General features: G+C 42.1%; 1 protein-coding gene across 3 annotated transcripts; it reads right to left on the bottom strand.

Annotated features, from left to right (window-relative positions):
- Window positions 1-1197: 1197 nt before the first annotated feature.
- Window positions 1198-25113, bottom strand: rtn1a (reticulon 1a). 3 transcript variants are annotated; one of them, XM_059354010.1, is made up of 9 exons: window positions 24635-25113; window positions 14797-15522; window positions 12871-13557; window positions 4665-4872; window positions 4443-4581; window positions 3734-3803; window positions 3333-3379; window positions 3181-3239; window positions 1198-2049 (listed from the first exon to the last, which is right to left on the bottom strand). In XM_059354010.1, exons 1-9 carry the CDS (start codon window positions 24855-24857, stop codon window positions 2007-2009), a joined length of 2202 nt encoding a protein of 733 aa, XP_059209993.1. In that variant the 5' UTR covers window positions 24858-25113; the 3' UTR covers window positions 1198-2006. The 3 variants fall into 3 exon arrangements, with proteins under 3 accessions (XP_059209993.1, XP_059209994.1, XP_059209995.1); XM_059354011.1 differs by lacking the exons at window positions 12871-13557; window positions 14797-15522; window positions 24635-25113 and adding an exon at window positions 10254-10518; XM_059354012.1 differs by lacking the exons at window positions 12871-13557; window positions 14797-15522; window positions 24635-25113 and adding an exon at window positions 6674-6806.
- Between the last annotated feature and the right edge of the window lie 45 nt (window positions 25114-25158).

Raw genomic sequence — 25158 nt, 5'->3', positions numbered from 1 at the left:
ACACACACACACACACATGCACTTGACTTTATGTGTTCTCTTGCCCAATGTTTTCCCTAACTTTTTTTCTGGGGCCTTTGTTTTAAAAAGGCCCAACCATTGCGTCCCTATTCACAAAAAGACAAATTATAAGAAGAAACAATTTGTGCATAAATTAATGTTCATGACAATTTTTACTGCCATTTCTGCTTCACTTTATATTATCTTGAAACTATTTTGAAGAGATTCAAGTACACAATCACCTAAACGCACTTTAAATACTTCATAAATGAGACCAAATAAATTTAATGAACGGAGTTGACAGGCTCTCTTTTTTCCCCCTCTGAATTTAAGCAAGCCTTACTATCAAAACGTACCGTACTATCTACTAAAAGATGCTTCATGCCTAGTATCAGAAAAAGGCTTGTGTTCAAGTGGAGCGATTGTTAACAATCAATCATCAGGTCAATTACACGTCAAATCTCATTACATACACATTGGTAATGTGATGGGGGACTGCTGGCTTTTCAGTCTTGCCCTGAGGACTGCACAATTCATTGAAATTTTATTGGAATAGCAATTTGGAGTGGTGCAATATCCAAATCACAGGAAGGTGCAGTATTTGTTGAAGGCAAAATATGTGTTAATATACTGTTCTGAATGAAGTATTGTGGTGCTGCAAAATCACAGCATGATTCTTTTTATCTATTTGTCAATTTCAATTATCATCCAATATTGTGAATTCAATTTTTTTTTTTTTTTTTTTACAAATCATGCTGCCCTAATGATTTTATTTGGTGACCCAAATTAAATCATGGGTGGTGACCCAGACTGGCAAGGACTACCCTAGTTCTTTGCTGTAACCATCAACCAACTGAATGCCTAACCCCAATTCTTACCCAAACCTAAACCTAATTCTAACCTGAGTCTGAATGGGCTTTTTAAGGTCTGTCCAAAAGAGAGGAAAATGTCCTTACATTCATGGTCTAAGCTCAAAGTGGATCTCATACACACACACACACACACACACACACACTAATCTACTACGAGCTGAGATGCGTGTCTGTGCCAGAATTCATTGGCTTGTATTTATAGCTCATCATTCCAGGTCTCCCATCAACAGTGTTATCACGTCAAACTTAGCCGCGGTGTCACATCTTCACTCAGTCCAAGTCGTCTTATGAATATGAACTCGTCAGTAAAATGACTGAGGACATGTTATACATCAAGGTACATTTATTTTTCTTATTCTTGTAATTAAATACATAGTGTAAGTGCAAATAGTTAAAGAGTCCAGGGTCTAAAGAACTACAGAGTATAGTTGAACATAGTACAAAGTTGGACAGTTATTCAAACAAGCTAAATATCACCAGATACTCCTTGTCTTCATAGTAGTTGTACAACAGTACCTAAAACATGAGCGTGTGTATTGTTCCTTATGGTTATACAAAAGCAAAAACCCTACAGTTACCACATCTAAGACGCATATTGTTAAATTATGTTGTGCTTGGAAACACCAAAAGGAAATCATTTTTGCTATTTATATATATGGACATATACTGAGAGAAGCCCTGTCTGCTAACTCAGAAACATGAAGCAGTATTTAACATTGGCAGCAGAGCACGTCTGTGGGCATTCAGCTTTTTTGTGCCAAACCATACAGTTTGTGGTAAGCACTGCAAAGCAAAAATGTAGCGTGATTTAAAAACTGCACGAAAAGATATCAAATATTATTTACCCAAGGCTCGACTTCATGCACTTTAATAATAAGCAACACAAAAAGTCAGTTTCTTTTTTTTGATTTTCGAATCGTGTACTACCTAGAAACTGGATTATGTGTGTGTGACTGTGTTAGTGTTTAGACTGCTATAGACAGGGTGACGGTTTCTCCAGTGGATGCTTTTAGAGAACACCAAGATGACATAGCACTATGCCCCACAGATGACGACCAGGCTCTTTGAACAGTGAGCGAGCTGCCTGACTCTGAGCTGGACTGGACTGTCAGCTTCACCGTGAGACAGACAGGTCTACTCCTCCTTCCTCTTGGCCCCGGGGATCTTCGCCTGGATCCTGGACAAAAAAAACAGGCAACGTGTCCAACAAGGTATTTCTTCTTGATTAAGTTGTGCTTATTCTCCTTCAGTTTAAACCTCCTGCTGTTTTCCTGCTCTCTCTTTTTATGGTAGTGACTGTCTAGTTTGACTAAAATTGGCAAAGCGATAGTGGTCAGTGCAAAAAACTGCAGGCAGACATTTTGACATCAATTAACCCTTTAGAAACCCACAGACCTCACTTCTGAATGTCTTCTGAATTAACAGTTTATTCTAAAGTATAGTCTCTGGGTCTTCAACAGGGGGTAGGCAACATCAAGGGGTGGTGAGAGTTACTGCATGGAGCCACCAAAAGCTTTTTTGGGGAGTTTTTATGTCTAAAAATAAAAACATTAACATAAATTTAAAAAACGTATAAGCATCGGCCTATTTGTATTTCTTTTTAAATAACAAAAAATGAATCCTGGTGCAGTCATTTGAGCTAACTAACCTACACTAAATTAATGTACGATGCCTAACGGAACTAGTTGGCAAATTATTATTGACACATATTGACAAATCAGCTATATTATTATTCAAAGTTCCTATTTTTGTGAACCAGAGTGAATCATTTTGTACATTCTCCAGAAAGATAATCTGATATAACAGGTTAGGGTTAGTCAGTAATAATTATTTTTTAATAATAATAGTAGTAGTATTGTGTGCAGCAAAACTAGTAACTACTATTTTTCTTTGTAGACCCCTGGTGTGGTCACTTTTCAGCTGATCCACTCTTCACTATGTGCAACATGTTTTTTAACTGTAACATCTTTTGATCCTAAACGCCTTTTATAGTTCAAACTGTTAATGACGTGAATGAAGCATGCAAATTGCTGAACTGATGCTCTTTTCAACAACTCATTGCTTACACAGCGTACCTGAAAGCTGCCTTGTGAAACTGCACATTATTGGCCAGCCACTGCGCAGGGTTAAGGGCACATCAGTGGCTCTCATCAAGGTACAATGAGTTCTGCTTTTGTAATTATTTGCTTCAGATTCCTCATTGTGTTTGTGAACAGGGTGCACTGCTTAGTGCTCAGACTTGTAGCTACATATGTCCTTATGTCGTTAGGTGAACTTTGAACAAAAAGCCTGAATGGCAAACACTCACTTCCCCACCACAGAGTTGACCTGGGTCCGTATTAGTCCCACATACTGATCAATCTGTGCCTGAAAACAAAAAGAAAGTGACAGGTGTAAATATCGGACATCATGTTTAAAACAAGGGTTCACTAAAGTCATTGTAAAGCTTGAAATTCCTACCTGGTGTTTCTCATAGACAACAGGCATGGTGAACATGGAGACCACAGCTGCAGAGGCATGGAGAGAGTAACAGTTAGTGTGAAGGTATTCTGACCTGCTGAGGGAATGTGTTCAAACAGGAACACGCTTGTGTCAGCAGGACCAGCAGCACACCTCAACACTTATCTAAGGTAAACTGGAAAAGTAAACAGATAATGTACACGTTCAACGCTCCAATAAATGATTTGGTTAGAGATAAGGACAAGCTGTACTTCTCATTAATGGCACATATGATGCAATATAGCTTTGTTACATATATTCTGTTCATAACATCCTCTGAACATCATTGAACTTCTAACACAGAAAAGGCAGTAAAAGCTGAGTATGTGTGAGTCAACAGCAGTTCTTGGAAATTTGCTCACCTAGGATGAGCAGTGTCAGGCCGTTGAAGAGAGCGCCCACGTAGGTCAGCAGCCACATCAAAACAGCAAACTGAAAACAAACACAAAAGTGGCATGTTTTAGAGGTTCATTTTAGGTTCGTACTTGATTTTTTGGTTTCTACTAAACAATTTTGAAATGCTTTAATGTAGAAAAACACATTATTTTTGTCATACTGTTTGTCTGAATATGCCTGTATTCACCCTCTATCTCAAACTCTCCATTTTGGTGCCGGTGTCTTTAAGTCCCCCGCCCAAAAAAGCCCAGTCTGCTCTGATTGGTCAGTGGTTCCAGGTCTTCTTGTGACATCACAACCTTACAAAAGTCCTGACGACTCATTTAAAGACTCACCGAACAGGAGACATTTCTCCTAGAATTGAACGTTTTCATACTTTCAGAGTATTTCTATAGCACATTTATAATAAATAAAAATAGGTTGGAAATCTCCCTTTTTACAATACGGGACTATTAAACTTTGTAACCTGCATGTCTGACAGTATATACTTGTACTACTAGATAGTTTTGGTGTCGATGTTCTTAGTTTTATGAGTCAAAAAGCCCCTCCAGTGGCCCCGAGAGGCTGAGCTGATCTGACACTGTACCTGAAGGTGTTGCAGTTTGAAGTAACTGACAGATATTGTCATCCCTTGCCAGCAATGCTAAAAGGCAAACAAGTGAGTTTGAGGCAAACCTTCAAGGAGTCAACCAGGTCTTGTACGAGGAACAGCCTGCGGAGTTCCTTCATGCAGGTGTTGGAGTACAGCAGGATTTTGTCTGCATATTTGCTAATCTGGTCCTGGGATAGAGCGATTTCCATCTCCAGGTAGGCTCTGGTGACAAAAACAAAGACCTTTCAGTAAGTAAATGACCATTTCATGGAATCCATAATTGAACAATCTTCTACTTTACTCACTTGAAAGGATGCCCCTCATCTGTCTTCTGAACAGCCTGCAGCACAGACTTGTAGATCCTGAAGCTGATGGTGGCAGAGAGGGCTGCCAGGGCTAAGTAGGCTCCGACGCTGACCACGCTGAACTGGGTCAGGGAGAAGAGGAGCAGAAGCACGCTGCTGAACACGGCCCCCGACTGCTTCACATTCCTCCAGTAGAGCAGGTCAATCGCTGTAAGGGAAGGACAAAACAAGGACAGACAGGGTTAGGGCCCGCAATGACCTGACCTCTCACTCTGTGTCATGCAGGCTGGGCATCCACGGACGTATCCGTTTCAAAGTGGATTAGGCCGCCGCGTTCTACACACCACACATTTGGGTCAAATATCTGGAAGCTGTTCACAACCCAACGTCCTCAGAGATCCTTGGCTGTCACGTGATCCTGTTTTAACCCAGCTTCCTAACCTAGCTTTTCATTAGGTTAGAGCGAGCTGTGGAGCTGGTAGGTGGTGTGAAGGCGTCTGAGTGACAATTTGTCACTTCAGTTTCTTTACTCCTATATATAGAGCGACCTTTGGAGAAGAGATAATAGCTGACTCTCACTGGTCAAGCAAGTGCCTCAGTCTGTGTGGCCAGTGGGATATTTACATCTGACGTGTGCTTAGCGTCCGTGGCATCTGGTCTGGTCTCATACATATACAAACATACATGCAAACAGACTGTTTAACACCAAAGGTACACCTGCAGTCTCTGCTCACAGAACAGAATTAATGATTGACCTGCAGCTCTGTGAAGGCAGTAGCAGAAGTAGAAGCACTATCAGCAGTTCATAGATAACGGTTCAATGTGACCTGGCCAGACAAGCGGCTCTGTGGTCAGTGGGGAAGGATGACAATGCTTTAAAGCAGTGTCTCATTAATGCAGTGAAACACCAGGATTCCTCTGTGCCGTATCATACAGGAACAAACCGTTGAAATATACAACATGCCTGCAGGCACTTGTGCATCTTGCTGCACCATTCTCATTTGATTCAAACATTTTTCTTTGTCTCACTTCTTTGGGTGGTGGGGCCTTAAATCCAAAGCCACTAGGAAAGATGAGAGAGAGAAGTGATAACTGAGGATTAGCCCAGTGTACCATTACAGCTGACATGGTCCTCCTCTGGCAGTCGTCTGTGTCGGCTGGAAACACGGGCCTGTTTCCATGAGAACTGTCGGCTGCTTGTTTCAACCCTGCTGAACCAGCTGCCTCCACCACTGCACGTCTAACAGTACTACAAGGGTTAACCGTTCGTCTGTTGGTACCCACACCTGGAAATCCTTCATGTCACGCAGGGAGGCAAGCAGAGTATGTTAATGTAAACCTTTGTGCCGGTGAAGAAGAGAGAATCGCGTTTAAGGTCTCTTGGGTGTCTTACTCTTCCTCTCTGTGCTGTCCGCCTGCCTGCTCTAATTTTAGCCGTGGAGCTGTGAGCAGCATAGTGATGACGGCCATCTTTACTCTCCACTAAAAGGCATCTGTGGATGCCAAAAAGGCAGGCTAAACCTGGGTGGCAAAAGAACAGACATTGTGGCAAGTGAATCTCTGCTCCCCACACACTAACCATTCTATACTGTCAAATAACATGTATAATCTGTTTTTTTATTATCAGTAACCAATAGTAGATTACAGTACCTATCTGCCCCCCCTCCCCAACCCGAAATCAAATCAAAGACACTACTCATTCAGAAACAGTGGGAACAGGATCCATGTGTCCTAGCTGCTGTACATGCACCACTCCCCACAGAAGCCATTGTTGCTGCCATCACTCACAAAATGTCCATGTGGCTACTGATTTGCATGGAGATGCTCCCACTCACACACAGACACAGGTAGCACATACAGCTGTAACAACACACAGACACATCAACAACAGACAGCTCTGCTAGAGGCAGGTGTTGACCGGCGACAGCGACTGTGCCTTGAGATGTGCTGCACAGACTGCACGCAGACTGTGAAAAGCTTTAGCTAGTGCAGTAGAAGCGTGTACTGACCTGCGGCTCCCATGGCTGAACAGGGAAAGAGGCAGCTGCTTTATCCACGGACAAAAGGAGAGCAGTGAAGGGGGAGTCCCCCCCTGCACAGGAGGGGAGGGGCCACAGCCACACCAGCAAATCAGCATCCGCCTGCGCAGGGGGACTGAGGAAGGGAGGGAGGGAGGGGGGGACGTCTATGGGGTGCGGTTGCCAAAGAATCACATTGCAATCCAGCACACACACTCTAACACACACATGCAAACACTCCCTCTTTCTGTGAGCTCTTTTATGCTCAGGCTTTTAAGCGCAGCCCTGCTGACACATGACACAGACTGCAGAGCAGCGTCTAAAATAAAAGACAGTGAATCAAAATGGAAAATGAAACCAGTCCTTTTTATGTACATCACAGGCCGTTACAAGCCAAAGATGAGACCGTTACATTGCACACTAAAAAAACCACACAGCCTGTAGTCATAGTTTGCTCCGCCATTAAATGCCTCAGTGGTAAGGATCTGCGGAGCACCTGCCTGATGCAGTTACCATAGTTACCGTGCTCCATTTTCTCTCTACCACTCACTGAGAGATGGAGAGAGGGAGGGGCCGAAAGTGGAAGAGCGAGACAGGGAGGGAGGGGAGGGAGCCTTCCTTTGGGAACAGAGAGAGATTCATTTGCTCTGAATCTGGGGAATCAGCAGCACATAATGTGCCTCTACACCCCGACACATGAAGACAGCCTCTCCCTTTATCTTGGAGCACAAAAGGACAATGGCATGTTTAAGACGAAGCCAGCCAGTTGCCCAGTCTGTGTCGAGAAAATGAAAAATTACAGTGTATATAAAGGGTCAAAAAAGATTGTCACATAAGCTCAAATTTTACAAATTTGGGTCTGATAAAATAATAAAAATGCTAATATGTGTGGTGCAGCTTGTTTATATGAGATGACGTGACGTTAGAATGACATTTCTGTTGTTTACATACAATTCAAACTTGATGCTCATACTAAGACATGTACCAAATATAGATAATCCAATTGGTTTTCTGATGCTAGCAAAAAGTTAACTGTATGAGCGAAATTTAATGTAAGACACTGGATTTTGAACTGGAGTACACAGGAAATAGAGAAGCTGAGCTCTGTTTGTTGATACGACTGTTGTATCTGATATTCAACACTTTGAGCAAAAACCAGAGCAAATGATTAACACCGGTGACAATAATATGATTCCCCCTCCCCCTTTTCTGTAGTGAAACTAGTTTAGCCTGACCTCATTAAATCACTGAAGACATCCTTGTGGCCTCAAACAAGCCATCAGCTAGAGTGAGCAAACATGCAAAGGGACTTCTGCTGCCAGCAGCCGAGATTCAGGACTTGAGTCTCAGACTGGGAACCTGAATTTGGTGATGATAAGTTTAGATTTGGGCGTGACATGACGATTATCAACTTTTCGGTAATACGATTTTTAAAAATATATAAGGTGGTATGAGATACTCACTTGATGCATGGACATTTGCTAGTTCTGATTGAGATATATTTCTGCAATCGGACAGTTTATCCAAAAGAAATGAACAAATGGGGCCAGTTTATCAAAACTTTTTAAATCAAAACAGTACTAAAAAAATGTCAACCATCCAAATTCTCTAATTCAATTAAAGTTCAGTTCTATCAGACCTCTGTATATCATCAAACAGATCGCCAGACACCAACACCAAGGCGTGCAGGTTTGCAGTGGCACTAATGGAATTCATTGTGCACTTAAAACGTCGCAATTCTGATTTATCAACGGTACACAGATTGACTTTGTGAATGCAACTTAGGGTGGACACTAGGCTGTCAATTTTCCAAACCTCAAGTTTGATAGGCCTATAAAGGTGTGATAGCACACAGGGAGCAAAATTCCTGAATATTTATTACTATCAATTTTAAATTAGAACAAATCATCAAAGTTTGCTCAGTTAAAGTTAACGTTAGAGGAGTAGGCCATAAGACAACCCCCCCAACAATGATATCATCTGTCATGATGTTTCACTGTGGACATTGCCATGTGCTGACTCACTAGACATTGCCCAACCCTAATCATTTTCTACCTGACCTAATACTCTCTATCTGAACAAATATACCAAACATCAAATAATGACTTGGCACAACCAGCAAAAAAATGTTGAGTCTTCCTAAATGCCTCTATGTTTAACATTTGTTCATGTTAATACATAAAATATATTAAACCTGGTTCTATTGCTGCTATATTTATTCAGCAAAACATGTTCTTCACTGTGTGGTTTTGTGATAAATGATGTCATTTATTTAAGAATATAGAATTACTTGATTGATAACGTTAACCACATAATTAGGAGACAATCAAATGTACATGATGAGTATAAGTTTTGAGTAAGAATTAGAAAACCTATTGGCTGTTGTGTGTCATCTGTGTCCTGCTTGAATAAATCATGACCACATTTTGGGTAAGTCTGCATTGTTGTCTGATAGTTCCTGAGCAGCTTGAGTCAGTACTGTGCATGTGCAATGACAATGACTAAACATAAAAATGCCTTCAGCTTCAAGGTGATGTGCAAACATTCAACTGCAGAAGATAAATCTGCTCAATTTCTTCCTTTGCTGTGCTGACTGTATCAGCTTAATTTGATGCGCTTCTACTGTTATGGAGAGGTCCTATCAGATAGACTATAATGTTACACGGTCTAGGCCACATTATATGCATAATGACTCAGTAGAATAACGGCAAATCAGGGTTCGTCATCAAGGCTATTTTTACAACACTGCATATCAACAATCAGCGAGTCAGTCAGTGCTGCGGTCTGTTGGGATACAACAAGCAGGCCATTCTATTGGATTTACACTGCAGAGCTAAACCTAAAAAGATTGAAGACAATAAGCCACACTATTGTGGTGAAAGGGAAGCCATTTTCTCTCTTGGCCCCTTTCTACGAGCCCTCCATGCTATGGAAACAGACAGACGGAGGATGCTCTTCTACGGCCCAGTCTCTGCAAGGTGCCATGGCAGCCAAGGAGATGGGGCTGATGTAATCAGGATGGGTGTGCCCTGGTTACCATGGAGACAGTCTGTCAATGCCGTCCGGATACTCCGACTACCTCGTTACACAAAAACAGAGCATATAAAACCAGCTCCCCTGCATGGCTGTATATTGAGGGAGGGTGATGACAATGACACGCCTTAGTCCCAAACACAACACAGGCATCCATATTAACATGCACCCAAAACAAATGGCTCCCATCACACTGGTGTGTGCACACTATTTTCCAAAACACCCACCAGCGTCTCTCGCCCCCTCTCCTTTGTTTTTTGGGGGGATTTTTTTATCGGACACACGCACATGCAGCAGAAAGGATCTGTCATCAGGGCGTGTCCGTGTGAAAGGAGACGCAGGTAAACACTGCTGTTTGATTCCCCAACACTCGACAAATACAGTTAGATGGCAAATGTACACATACAAAGCACACATTCAAGACTACACACCTACAGCGTCATGAATATTTAACCTACATGCAGGGATAACTGTCCCTCTCTCACAGCCACAAGACACAGACAGAGTGATGAGTAAATCACAGTAAACACATCAGTACCCTGGCCCTTCCAGCCGCTCCAGGAGCTTTCCTTCTTGGTAACGTCTGCAGTGGCCTGCATGCTGGTGATCAGTTATGTCCCTGTTCTCTTTCTCTCTTTATGGTCTCCGTTTTCTTCTTTGTCTCCCTCTTCAGTCGCACCGACTCACTCACTCATCCCAGAAAGGCATGAATGGTCGAAAAAAAGGATGCGGGAGATAGGCTGAGATGACAGAAAGGGAGGAAGGGAGGGAGGGAGGAAAGGTTTCCAAGGTGCTGCCGGCTCACGGAGCTCACAGACTGATGCTGTGGAGCAGCGCTGGCTAGAACAGAAGGAGCGGGGAAAGTGCGTATCTGTATGTCTGTGTGTGTGTGTGTGTGTGTGTGTGTGTGTGGTGGTGGTGGGGGAGGGGGAAGGGGGGTCAAATTGTAAACACCACACCACAGTTGCTGCTGCAGCAAACCATCCATGCAATGATTAAGAGCCTAGGGGGTGAGAGGGTGGGTGGTGATTGCTGGAGACTAAGCTTTTTTTCTTGAAAGGGAAGGTACACTAGCTTTCACAATAAAAGCCCTAACAGAGCATCAAAAGAGTCTGGATAAAGCAGGGATACAAGCAGTGGGAGGGTTATCCCACATAAGCTTGCCTCTATGACTCCCCTTATAGGTTGTTAGATTTTTTTATTCAGTGTAAAAGAACCATATTTATTCATGCAATCAATATTATAGGCTGCAAATATGTTATGTTACCATATGCTGTGCAACCCAAAAGAAGAACAGTAGTCAATTTAATAGTCTGATGTCATGGTGCACACCAGACAGGTTGTAGTTGCAATGTTTCCAGAAGAATAAAAAATAGCTGGACTTGAGGCCATGTTGCTAAGGAAAAATATGGCAAACATCCAGGTCTGTTATTCTTTATTTGCATAGAACAATATTTAAGGTTGTAGCCAGAGATTCAAATAGCTGTTTCCACTATGACTCACTGATAATTGAAGAGGCTAAGTGCTTGTTCTTTAATAATTCATAATGGGAGACACTGTGCATTACAGCACAATGTTCCCTGTTTAGTACCCCCAGGATGTGTTTGTAAAATACCATTTCCTCCTTAGAATATATTTGTTCTGCAAATTGACCTGTAAAGACACCTGGGACTGAAAAAGCAAAGCTTGACTAAGAAGTGAAAGAAAGAAACAGCACAGTCACTGTGTTGTCAGCACTGAGCAGAAAACAATTCCTGTCTATTTCACGTCATTTTCCAATCCAATCAAAGCCATTAGTCCTGTCCCGTCTGTCCTCCCCCCTGCAGACAGCCACACCTCACACCTTCTGCTCACTGCAGCCTTGACAGGCTTCAGTGCCAATACCAACCAAGAGGGAAGAAAAAACAGATTTCCCCTGAATCAGACTGAGCACGCTCCCTCATCACTGTTGCTATGGCAACTGGCGTGGAAGTGCCCACAAAGGTGCACTGCGCCCTCTAGTGGTGGAGAAAAAATACAAGTGACCTGCTTTTTTAGCATTTCCAGAACCTTCTTACAGTCTGAGTAAACAAAACAAGGACAGCCTCTTTTATTTACAACTCAATAACACCACTTAACCACACTGAAATATTACAAATTTCAAATTTGTAACTCAAAAACTCCATCAGTTGGTGGACAAGGGTGCATCAAAGCCAAACAACATTCATTACAGATTTTTTCCAGCTCTGTAACAGTGAAAATTCAAGAAGAAGCCTTTAGGACCCCTAAGTAGGATTGTGCCCCAGTTTTGACATCAAAGGATTATGTAAACCGACTGTTTACAAGGACAGAGAGAACCGCCAATAGAAGTCAAAATACCAATGCCAACCCCAAATGCGCAGCTTAGACAGCATTAACTCCTGCTGACTGCGACTGGCATGTCCGACTTATCTAATCACTGAGTGATGTAAGGAGCCAGATGCTGTCAAGATGCAGGAAGGGATTTTTTTCCACAATATCTGTAATTCTATATTTGTGAGAGTGATGTTCCGAGTATAGACGATGATGCTGTTAAGTTTTAGTCATAATGCATTGTCATAAATGTGAATAAATGCATCCTCACTCTGCTTTTTTCTTAAATGTACCACCAGGGGGAAGCAGACTTCAGGAGAGTACAAGTCCTCCCACCCACCCCTGCACAGAGCACACACTCAGCAGTGGAACATCCCATCTCTCTCAGCAATCCTGTGTACTTTCCCGGCCTTGTCAACAAAACAATGTCAAAGCACACCATGCAGGTAGCTACCACGAGGTAAACAAACACAAGTACGTTAGTGATTTGATTAGAAATAAGCTGTCGTAATTTCCAAACAGTTTTCAGCCATAGACACGAAGGGGAAGGTTTTGAACATAATGTACCTGTGATCACTTCATTCAGGCTTGAAGACACAGCAGCATATGCAACGCTACCTGTTCCACAGCACTATTTCTGGAAAGCCAGTACTCAAGATAGCAGCTTATAAACCAAGGTGAAACCACTGCAACAATGAAAAGATTGTAGACATGTTTTGTGAAATCTTATTGCAATGTGTATTCTTACATTTTTTTGCAGAGGTAAGAAGTGTATCCTTTAGAAATTTTGGACAAATTAGAAAATGTGAATATCTGAGACTTACCTTTTTGTTTATCAAAGCCCTTCAGGAAGACGGAGGCAGCAGATTTTCCCAGGTCTACTTTGCCCTCAGTGGTGTGCTTGTGCATGTCGTCCTGGTGGGGCCTCTCTGATCGCACCTCTGGGGGCACAGCAGCAGTGGGTGGCTTGGGCTTGCTAGGGCGCTCCTCTTCTGTTTTCACCGGGGTCTTGACCTTTTCTGTGATCAGGGGCTCGGCTGGCACTGCCTCAGCCGTACTGCGTGGAGGGACGGTGCTGGGTACCAGGGGAGAGGGAGGGCTGACTCCCTGTTTGGGGCCACTGAAGCCCTGCTCCCTCTTTGGGCTCTCTTCAGACGCAGACTCAATGAAGAGATCACTGTCAAGCTCTGCCTCTCTCTCCTCTCTCAGAATGCTGTAGGCTGTGGGTGGAGCGTGGTTGCCTGCTGGGCCAAAACCACCCTTGGTGACTGGGGGATTGTCAAAGGGGTTGTTAGGCTGGCTGAAAGTGCCCTTGCTTTGAGGCGACTGGGCGAATGGGTTGCTAGTAGCCTTTGGAGGCTCCTCAGACACCAGCTCTATCTCTGAGTCTCCAGACTCTGCGCTGCTGCCATCGTGCTCCTTGCTGCCTGCCTTTGTGCTTGGACTGCTTTTGGAAGCTGCAGGCTTCACTGCGTCAGCCTTGTACATGTCATGGGAAGGAAAATCTTTTTCTGTTCAGAGAAATAAAATAAAAAAGTAGGAATTTAAGTTTTCATTCACATGACAAATTCAGACAAACAGCATCTGCACCTTTAATTTTAAAGCTTAATTTTATAACTTTTCAAAGAAGAAATAACACAATAATACTCTTACAAATCAAATGTTCAAATCAAATTGTTCAAATCAACCTGCTCGATGCAGCTTTCCTGTTAGAACATTACTTTGTCGAGTATGACCAGTAGGGGGCTAATATTTGGTAATATTAAAGCAGCTACAATGAGTTTTTAACTTGTTATGAAACAGTCTCAATTTAATACTGATGCCTCTATATGAACTACATTAGCAAACCAGACCATCAGCAAGACGTTTGGCTATTTATATAGTTAATCTTAAGTCCTGTCACCAAATCCATTCCTCATGAAATTAGACAAAACAGTTTACAGCATGCAGAGTGAAAGTGTCAATGGTTACATTGTCCCAGCAGGCAACGTTTTACAGTAAGAAGTACGGTTAACCAGTTGAAAGGAAGCATAAGGAGATAATTGTATTTTGTGGTTGTGACTGATACTGGGGCGGGATCAGCAAAGGGAAAAAGAAAATAATTAACCGAAGAAACTATTCTATTATATTTATGAAATACATTGTAAGACTTGGTAGCATTTGGATTTCATGGTGGCTGAAATAAAGTTTACTCTGTTTCACCATTGTCATATTACAGTTACAGCAAAAAGCAGTGTTTAAGAAAGAAAAATATTATTTAAAAACTAACCTCTAACCCTAATTAGACGAAACAAGATCTTTATGGTAGCAGGTGGTGGTGTCAATGAAAACATTACCACTTTTGTCCATAGAGGCTGCCAAAATCAACACAAAATAAAAAAATCTTTGTAGTTTAACAGACTTTGAGTAGTTTGTATAACTGACATTTCAAAGCGAGTTTACTAATTTAATGAATTGCTTTAAATGCTTTAAAGACAATTTCAGAAGTAACACTGACTGTAATGACCTTTATTATGACATCATTTTATTGGCAAGTTTTTTATTTATAAGGTATTTAATTCACTTGATGAGACAAAAACGTGCATTCCAATCTGGTTGTTTTATCCATAAACATTTGATTAATTTTCCTGAAGATATACTATACTATAAAATATACTGATTACTGATAAATTTACCATGATGGGAGATTGTTACCTACATCCCCAACTGTCTGACCAAGTGACAGGTGTTTGTGTGTGTGCTGTGCTTACGTGTTGGTGAAGCATTGGGGGTGGAAGCAGGGCTTTCATCCTCTGGCTCTGATAGTGTCACAGTAGGAACCCCCTGTAAGCCCACACTGAGGACATTTTCACGCTCAGACACACTGACTGCAGGGGGATGTTGCTGCGGCTCAGTCTTGACAGCTGGAGGCTGGGACTCGGTCAAGGTGATCTTCACCGGGCTGGCCGTCTGCGGGGTGCCACCCAGGTTTCGGTAGGAGCGGTAGTCTGACAGCTCCTCATCCGATGGCTCCTCCACATAGGGGAAAGAGTGGGAACCCAGTGCTGGACCTAGATTTTCCTCTTCCTCCTCGTCATCCTCATCTTTTCCGATGTTTTTACCGATGTTTTTATCCATGTAGCTGACCAGTGACTCATGACCAGTTGAGCCTGTGTCCACCAGGCTGTGCTGGTCGCGGCGCTCATCGTGGCTGATGTCCATGTAGTTGTAGGACTCTGTCTTATCTGAGCCAAACATAGATTTTGGCATATCATCAACCAGGCTGGAAGTCATCTTGGTGTTGGAGCTGAAGCTGTAGGTGTCGCTGGAGAAGTGATCCAGGCCAGAGGAGCCAGAGGAGGGCTTGGATGGTTTCAGGTCGTCCGACAGATAGGAGGCTTCCCGATCTGATGTGAAGCTCTGATTTGACATCAGGGAAGTGTAGACATCACCGTCGTCATTCATAGGCTTCCTAAACAGGCCAGACATGGGGTCGTCTGCAGAGATCGACAGGAAGAGAGAAGGGAAACTCAGTGAGGAATGACAGCAGTCTCTGTGTCACACGATCAAATCAAATCAGCCTGTGCCTGAGCTGTTTGATTAATGAAAACATCCTGTTAAACAAGGCTATGCTTCAGCCGGCGCTGCTGCCAGGGAGAGGGGCTGTGGCACTGTGAGGGCAGCGCAGTCAGACTGGGTGCTCGGCTGTGAAGATCAGCGAGGCAGCAGTAACAGAGGGTACTTGTACCCAGTGTGGGACAAAGGGGGATTGTTCAGACCCCAAAAACCACAGTGCCACAACCAGAGTCTGTTCTAAGTCATGCAGGCAAAGTGCATTCTCTAGTCACATCCCTGCTCTGTAATCACTAATCCTGCATCTGCTCTGACAAATTAGTGTCATGAAAACAAACACACATAAGACATAAACAATATACTGTATGTGCAAGTTACTCTCTCTAAATCTTAACAACCTAAGCTAGGCTACACTTGGTTGACAAAACTCTTTAATGATACATGTATCAAATAAATATTTTAAACACAGCACACTCACTGTGGTATTCAACATACACGCAGAACTGAAATAATACCAATTACAGCAATACAATTGTAGTGCAAATGGTGTTTTCAACTCCAATTTAGAGTTCAAAACTGACAGATGTTAACTGTGAATTTGTGTGTGCTCTGCTGTAAAATATCACTCAACATCTCACTGAATAATTTGTTACAGTGCTGCATGGAAATGCTAAGGATGCTCATATTACTTATGACTTGCAAAACAGGAAGAGGCAGACCTGATAGGGATGTTATTTCATATCATTGGGTCAGAAGTCAAAGTCAAGTATTAAGATTTGTTGACTTAAGTGACGCAGCTTTACCAAAAAACACACACTGCCTCATGTTTATACACACGCATAAACACAGCAACCACACACAAACACACACTATAACCCACCCCTCATTCCATGCTAATATTTTTGTTGTGCTGTGTACAAATCAGACTTTGTTCTTCCAGATACTGAGCTCCTCCTCCTGCTCTCTAGCCCTGCTTCTCCCAGGGCAGCGGTGGTGCTATAAATAGGCTGGGTCCAGCTGCTGGGCTGGATGTGTGGGGGAAAATTTAAAATAGCAGCCTTAGGGTCAGCTCTGGAGGATGCAGACTGACTGACAGGAGACCCAACAGGTCAGGACGTCCCGTCCCTCCCTTCACTTCCTCTTAAAAGCCCCAACACCCTTCCCTTCTGCTGTCCTTCCTACTGCTGCTGCCTCAGTCATTAACAATACATCATACCGCAGTACAATGGCATAAACACTACACACCCATGCTGGGACATAGAGGCAGGGCTGACGTGTCATGGAGGCAAAGCAAAGCAGACCCATGCTTTTAAGTTTCAGTATATTATGTATCTAATCGACTCAAATGTCTTGTAGATCAAAATTTTAACTGATAGATCCAAGCCGTATGCAACATGTTTGGACACAGCTGTTGAGCAAAGTGTCATTCAGTGACACGAATGCCCTTGATGTACTGCTAATGCGAACCGATGTATAATCCTCTTAGTGTACTACCATTGTATAGGTCCCATCAGCCATCACCCTGGCAACACCAGTGGTGAATTACTTATTCATATCCTTTACTTGAGTAAAAGTACTTTCACCACACTGTGGGATTACTCTACTATCTGCAGTCCTGCATTCAACACCTACTTAAGTACAAAAGTATCATCATTAAAATGTAGCTAAAGTATCAACAATAAACATACTCATTATGCAGAGTGGGTTCCCTCAGATTGTTATATATATATATTCCAAATATATTATTAGATTATTATTGATGTATTTATGTAAGCAGAATTTTAATGTTGTCATGGTAGGAATCACTTTAACTATGCAATGTACTGTCACATGTTCTAGTGTATGAAAATGTGTTTTATGAAAAGTAACTAAAGGAAAGGGACAAATACAAAAAATATTTCCTGCCACATGCCATCACACTGTACAATAACAAATAATAGTCTGGTTCATTACATACTGTCTATGCACTTTATGTGTTCTTTATGCACACTGTTCATTGCACCTTATTTGTTTCATAGCACCAACATTTTTATACTGTATATTCATATTTATTCTGCACTGGAATTCTATTCTACTCCTTAATACATACTCCTTCTTTAGACACTTTATTTTTTATTGTATTTTATTGTATTTTTATATTTTATTGCTTGAAGTATGCCTAGGTTGTTCTTTTTATTTAATTGTGTTGTCATTGTCTCTGTGTGTAATGCTGCTGCTACACTGTAAAGTACAATATTTACCTCTTGGGTAGAATGGAAATATTCAAGGTACAAGTACCTCAAAATTGTACTTGAGTACACTTCTTGAGTAAATGTACTTAGTTACATTCCACCACTGGGCAACACCATCATAATCTTACACTGTGATTTACTGTACATATACCTGCTGTGCACATGTGGGAAGCACTCAGGGCCACTACAAACTGTGAAGAGAGGTGATCCGTGGAGCTGTGAACTGCCGGTAATCCTGTTGACTGTTAGGCAACACACCCCCTCTCTCTTTATCAACCCATTCTACCAACACAGTCAAACTCACCCCTAGTTGCGTAAGGCATCTGTAACATTGATGAGGCTGGTGTTTGCCTATAACTGCTGTGAGGGCAGCCTCTCTGGGCAGCTACATGACAAAGTATGTGTGTTGAGATTGAAGGCATTAAATCTGCAGATACGGCATAGCACCCAGACACTGGAAAAACACCCCACGAGGGTGAAACAAATGCTTTGCCGTGCTCAGATGGGATTGGACGTGACAACAGAGGAATTCTCAGCTCACACTGTAGCCACACAGCATAATCATGTCACTGGAAGGATGGTGCAGTTAAATAAATAAATCCTGGTGGGTGCGCTGTGAAGGGGCAGTCCTTTTGTTGTCCTCTGTGCAGCCAGTGCAGCCCCGAAACTAATGCAGCCTGACAATCTGTGCTACGCCAAGGCATGGGCTCCTAATTATCTAGCTACAGACAAAAACATGTGAGCACAGATGATATCAAAGGAGCCGGAGTTGCAAAATGAATATATTACCACTTTGAAATTAAAGGGTTTACTGAGCTGCATGTGGGACTCAGTGCGCAGCAGGGTTTGCTCCCTTGAAGACACTCACTGATCCACTGCAGTTATTCAATGTGGAATAAAATGAATAACCTAATGTGATAACAGAAAGGGATTTTCAAAGCGCTAATCATTTTTAGTGCAAGCAGCTGTTTGCGAATCTCGAGAACATTGTGTTGTCTCGCTTCTTGCTGCCAGAAGTCCAGTGCAAAGACAGACAAGATGCTGCTGACTTTCACAGGAACTGTCTCGGTCGGCCTGTGTTGTCCAAGCACACAATATCATTACTTTCATCAGTAGTCTAGATTTTCTTTAAAACATGTGTTAATCTACTACACTGTAATGATGCCATTACTCTGTCCATGACCCTCTCGGCTGTGGTGTTACATTTCAGGAGATCTCTTTCACTCCATGACCTTGTGGAAAGCAATCCATCAAGGCGATCACTGTGCTCTTCTTTCAAAGCCATCTGTGCCTTTGACGTTAAATAATTTGCTGCAGCTTTACTATTTTAGGTATAAATTCTTCCGTAGACTGGGATCTGTCCAATACTTTGTTGAGAAAGATACAGAAAGAAATTGAGTTTTGTAAACCTGGATGATGCACAAAGACTTGACTGGCTGTTGACTGTGCACATATTATGAAACATTTCAATAAGTCTATTATATTACTTGGAGGAAGCCTGGAAGATGATAAAAAAAACACCCTTTATAGCACTACAAAGGCTATAGGCTTGCCTTGTACTATTTATTTTCTCTCTCCTGTTATTTGGTGTACTTATTATTATTTGGTTCTTTACAGAACATATAATGCAGAAAACAATGCTTGGGTGATTTACAAATGGTGTTAGCTTTTTATTTTGTTTTTAATTATTATTCACTTAAATGGTCAGCAATTGACTGCTACTGAACATAGTTCTGATCATTATTTTGCAATTTATTTTGTTTTTATTTTTTCCTAATTTTCTCAGTTGGATGGATAATGGATAATAAATTAAAATGATCTTTAGTTATTTAGTTATCTTAAGTTACTTGTATTTAATTTAATAGGGTGCCACATGAATGAGTTCTTAAACCCGGAAGTATGTCAGCATTTTAGCACCCTGGGGTCTAACCTCTCAAACTCAATGAGGATTTTAAATGGGTTATTGGTTATTATTGGCTGAAATAAGGTCTGTGGTTAACACAAGCTCAAGAGATGTTTGTGTTTTGCTGTACGACATAAAATACATTAGTAAATACCCTCACTTGTGAATTTCATTGAAGTTTTCACGTGTCCTTAAAAAGGCGGTCGCTAACATGTGGATAAATGAGACTACAGTGGTTGTCAGGGACATTAGACATCATCACACTGGACACGGAGGGCAACTCTCTCACTAGTCCGCCTTACAGCCTCTAGTCGTGTTTTTCAGTGCTCTTCCAAACTCTTGTAGATTGTAAATTATGTAAATAAACAATTTATTAGGCTATGATTTCCCTAGCTTGTCAAAGCCGCTCGTTAGCTTGTCAGAAACCGTCTGAAGCGAGTCATGTGACAGTTCACTACAGCATAATGTTAGCTTTTTACTTCTGTCAGCTGCGTTAACGCTTCAAACATCATAAAAGTGGTGTTCATTTGTGAAGATTATCCTGTTGAACCAAACCCCTTAATATCAAAAACGTGTTTGCCACAGAGCTTATTTTCTGCAGTGTTCCATAATCCAATGCAAAAATCCCATAGGCCAATTCTCAATAGACCCCATCGTGATGCTACTTCCAGGTTGGCCTTCTACAATACGTCATTTCATTTGCTCTCTATAGGTTACCTTTGCAGAGTCATATTGGTGCAAAATCACATAGAAAATATCTGTTTTCATTCCACCTCAAAAAATCACTATATTGGCCACCATATCAGCAATCTGTGAGTTTTCCCCCTCTAAAATCGGTATTAGTATCAGTCTTAAAAATCCCATATTGGTCTGACTCAACTTGGAAGTACACTGAAGTACATATTATGTTCTGTGGAAAGTGGTATAATATTAGATTCCTATATCAAGTCCCTTACTTATTTGTCCAAGTTTAACTGAAGCACACTCTGACTATTAATGGTCTCTGGCTTTAAAATCTTTGTGTTCAGAATGTTTTGATTACAGTATCCTTGGCTGAACAATAACATGAATACTAGGCACTAACTATCCCACTTTAAAAAAGAGGATAATGGAGAGCACAAATACAGACTTTACTCAGCTGAGGTACAACCAAACTACTAGCAGTGGTCGATAGAGGAACAGCTGTGCTGAGGGATTCAACTGCCCTGAGCTGCATTGATCCAAGACAACAAGGAACCACAATTACTGTAAGAAACGTCAGTGTATCCACCATTCTTAACAAAAATCATTGGAGGCCACGCAGGACATATGTTGTTGTTCCAGCAGCTTTTGTCAAAGCTAAATCAATGTAGAGACAGTTTAAATAAAAGCTAATGTGCCCCTATTCAGATTCTGAAGGCGTGGTACGTACAGTACCTGTCTTCCACTGTATTGATCGTATTTTCTTGCCTGGATAGAGCTTTATGGATGAATGGAGAGGATGTGGGAGGATCCAGACTGAGTGTCTGCAAGCTGTCTGCTTTGGGTCAAAGCTGTCAATTCAGTGTGACTTTGAATTTCACTTTCATTGTGCAGACCAAATTTAGCATTAAAGAGTACGGACGCAGTCAGGAAGGCAGGCATGCGTAGGCTACAGTAACAAATACATAAACATTTTTAGATGGACTACACTGTTTAAAAGCATCTCTGCTGATAGTAGCTCTAATCCCATGAGCTGTTTTGCAATACTGTGCTCAGGGATTACTCTGCCCACAGGCTAGAGAGCTGGACTGAGGCAGCACGATCGTGAACATAGCATCATATTTCACATTCTGGTTTTTAATTGTTTTCAGGGTAAACACAGGGGATCAAAAGACATGAGGAAATATGATTTATTGATATAATGATAGCAGTAATGCTTTGTTATTGTCCCCTACAGTGGATTTTTTTTGGGCAGGGTCTGTCATGCTTTTATCTGCCCTTTTAAAACTCAGCATTAGCTAATTGCTCCTGGAGACAGATAAAGATAAATGAGATTGGAAACCTGGCAGGTAACACGTGGGGTGAGCGCTCTAAATCATTCTGGAAAGCAGTCATACCAGTTTATTGTACACCCTTTAAGCCTTATTTAATTATGTAAGGTGCTGGACAACACAGTTTAACAACAACAGCCAACGGTAGTACATGCAGACGTTGGCTCACACCTGCTCAGCTGATCTCTGACATCCAAGTGTCAGAGTCAGATAGGGAATTACAGGTATCCATGAAGGAAAAGACAGTTCTTTGTAATTTCTCACTTTCCCTGACAGTCTGGCCATCTGAACTATCGGCCTTCTCATCACGGCCTTGCCTCTCTTGCCATTAAGCTGCTCCCCCTTCCCCTCCTCCTCCTCCTCTTCATCCTCCTCTACCCCTGTATTATCTTGCATCTTTATCATCTAGTTTGAAAAGACCTAGCACTGCTCGGCCCCCCGGGAACACGAGCTAAAGGCACAAATGCACTGTGCTGGCTTATGCAGTCCAGCGGAGTCCACTAAGTGCTTTCTCTATCTGACAGATATGGAAAAGACCCAGCCAGACATATGCTGTCTCATCCTTGTCACTGATGATATGCTGCAACGGAGAAGGACTCAAGTCTAATCCACCTGTCAGGGGCTGGATTGAGGGAGAATGTTTCTCATGACTGATGCACTTAGTCAGGACATGATGAAGTGAACACTATAATGCATTATAATGAGAGATACAGAGAGCTTGTTGGTAAAAAAAAAAAGAAAAAAAAAAAAGATGCCAAAATAAGATACAGTGTTTGAGTACAATATGCAGTTTGTTGTTTTCTTCTATGCCAGACAGCAGGGGAGGCTATTAGACACACCATGTGCTAAAAACAAACTGGGATTATCACAGCACACTAAGACCTCATCATGATGCAGCAATATCTCCCACAACTTTTTTTCTCATGCCTCTTAAAAGCTTCACAGGATGGGAAACTTTTGAGGATAACAGAGGCTATGGTGTACTGCACTGTCTGTGATCCAAGGCTAAGGTTCTGTCCTGTGGTAATTTAATACAGCTGAAATCAGCATTATTGGCGTCCTGCGGGTAGATCACTGTTGTGAACAAGATTTAGGACAGGCATGGATCAATTACCTGGAGAGGCAATTCTAGACATCTTGAAGCGATACTGTTTCACAGTTCAAAGGCCAGGCTTCTTTTCTGCTCTGTTTTTAAAAAAATCTTTACATTTTCCAAAGCTTGAAATATTATTTTGCGATTATCCACAAGCGCAGCAGAGAAGGAAAGTTAAGTTACAGGGGGGGGGATGTTGGCAGTGAATGTCTTTGACAAAGATCAGAACAGACTGTAACATGTCTGGTCAAGAGGAAAATGTCCAGTCTGCCCTGCTAGATGTGATGAGATCTGCACTGTTCCCAACAAGAACATAAGTGACAGAGTGGATTATTTCACTGGTGTGGACACAGCTCAGCGGGAGTCCCAGCAATAAGAGGCAGCTATTCTTTCCATTTTTAGGAATCAAAACATAATCTGTGTGTGTGTGTGTGTGTGTGTGTGTGTGTGTGTGTGTGTGTGTGTACACACAAGTTGGAGCTTGTCTGGCACACTGTTATGAAAGTAGAGCATATGCTTTTTTTTCTTTTTCTAGAAAAGTGATGCCAACATTGATAAACCACCTCTTCATTTCACATAGTTAATATTCAGTCTGCTTGAAAATTATGTTTTAGCTTGAGTAAATTCTGTAAATTTAGCAATGTCCTTTTCTCTCAGTTGCAACACATTAAGCTTTGGATGTTAAAGTTCTACTGTCACCATAAATACTGTACCTTAAAGGATTAAAGTCTAATTTATGAATCCATTGATGCTCTTGTATATAAAAAATACCACGTTTTTCTTGTTTTGGACCAGAAGCAGACAGCGAATTGAGAAAGGCCTGAGCAGCAAAGAGAGGAAACTAGGCAGCATTTTTTTTAAAACATCATCTCATGAATATTTCAGTGAACTCGTGAATGAAAGTACAGGGCTCTAGTTTTGCTCGCCAAGCGAATAGTGAGCCCTGTTCCTTCAGGATTAAAAATAGCAGCATGAGCAGAGCTGTGCTGAAGAGGGTGACGGACTTAGAACTGAGGTCTGCATGATGTTTCCACAAAAACCATTGCCTCTAGCATCCAACGATGTCACTATATAATCAACAATACCAAAACAGGAACCTAGGAATCCTGTCATTATGCAGGCTACTTGTTGCAACAAAACTTACAAAACATTATGAACAGGTCTTATTCTATTGATAAACTGTAATATTTACTAATTTCAAACCCAGTTAGAGCCTTTGGAAACTAGGAGACTGAAGCTTGTATATGTTTTTCATTTCTCTAACCCAAAATATCATGAATACAAGTATTTTATTAGGGCTACATGTGGGAGCTGGTACCACATTAAACGTTCGCAGGCCACTCAAAGTTCAACAGGCTATTTGGTAATGCATGTTGCATCTGAGTCATCCCTACAGTCATCAACAAAGGAACTGTGTAGTCTGGTGGGGGAACAGTGGCTCATAATTGATGTTTCATAGCTATCAGAGCTCTAACTGAATTTAGTTTTGAGGATGTCTGATATGATTCCCATCAGCATCATGTTGTGACAGCTGATTTACGACGATCCTTTGGAAGTTTCTTACTCGTTTGCATCTTTGTTTCTGTGTTTTCGAGTCCAGAAGTTTTAACTCAGCCGTTAGACAGACAGGCCGTCTGTCGTAAGGCTAAATCTGTGACAAACGGACTCTGCTGCGTCCCTCTCGCTGTATTTACACCCTAATACAGTTGTATGTTTGTTGATCGCTGGTTAAATGTGACTGGAATAGTACAAATTGGTAAATATCGAGACTAAAGTGGCAATAACAGTCGGCTTTACCTGTAGATGCAGTTTCCATAGCAACGGGAGGCCTTTTCCCGTCGTCCTGGAAAGGATGAAATTGTTGATCCAGGTCGCCCGCCACCTCGCCGCCTCTCGGCTTAAATTCTTCACGTAGCTCGTCGAACCGGGTCGGTGTGTTCCCAAACAGGCCGTTCCTCTCGTAGTCATCCCCGAACCACCTCCCCTCCGAGCCTAGCTCCTCACCGGGCTGAGCAGACATGCTTTTTCCTGTTATCGGACAGAAGATATACTAGCTACTTCTTCTTCTTCTTCTTCTTCTTCTTCTTCTTCTTCTTCTTCTTCTTCTTTCTTCTTTGCCGTACTGTAAGTGAGCGGTGGCGACCCTTTCTGCGCTAGAATGGGTGACAGAGACAAAAACACACAACAATGCAGCTCCTGGCTGGCGTCTGTCAACTGAGCCTGAGGTTTGTAGACGCCACAGATGAGGCGGTCGGTCGGTCGGTCGGTCGGGGAGCAGGAGGAGAGGAGTGAGGAGGAGAAGAGAGGAGTGAGGTTGATTG

Source organism: Centropristis striata, chromosome 16 (assembly GCF_030273125.1).
Source record: "Centropristis striata isolate RG_2023a ecotype Rhode Island chromosome 16, C.striata_1.0, whole genome shotgun sequence".
Taxonomy (NCBI): domain Eukaryota; kingdom Metazoa; phylum Chordata; class Actinopteri; order Perciformes; family Serranidae; genus Centropristis; species Centropristis striata.
This window is presented reverse-complemented; position numbering and strand designations above follow the sequence as displayed.

Coding starts and splice junctions, on each gene's coding strand:
- rtn1a (XM_059354010.1), bottom strand. CDS start 24,857: ATGTCTGCTCAGCCCGGTGAGGAGCTAGGCTCGGAGGGGAGGTGGTTC. Junction 3,804..4,442: donor ACCTGGTTGACTCCTTGAAG/GTTTGCCTCAAA, acceptor GTTTGTTTTCAG/TTTGCTGTTTTGATGTGGCT. Junction 3,240..3,332: donor TTGTCTATGAGAAACACCAG/GTAGGAATTTCA, acceptor TTTTGTTTTCAG/GCACAGATTGATCAGTATGT.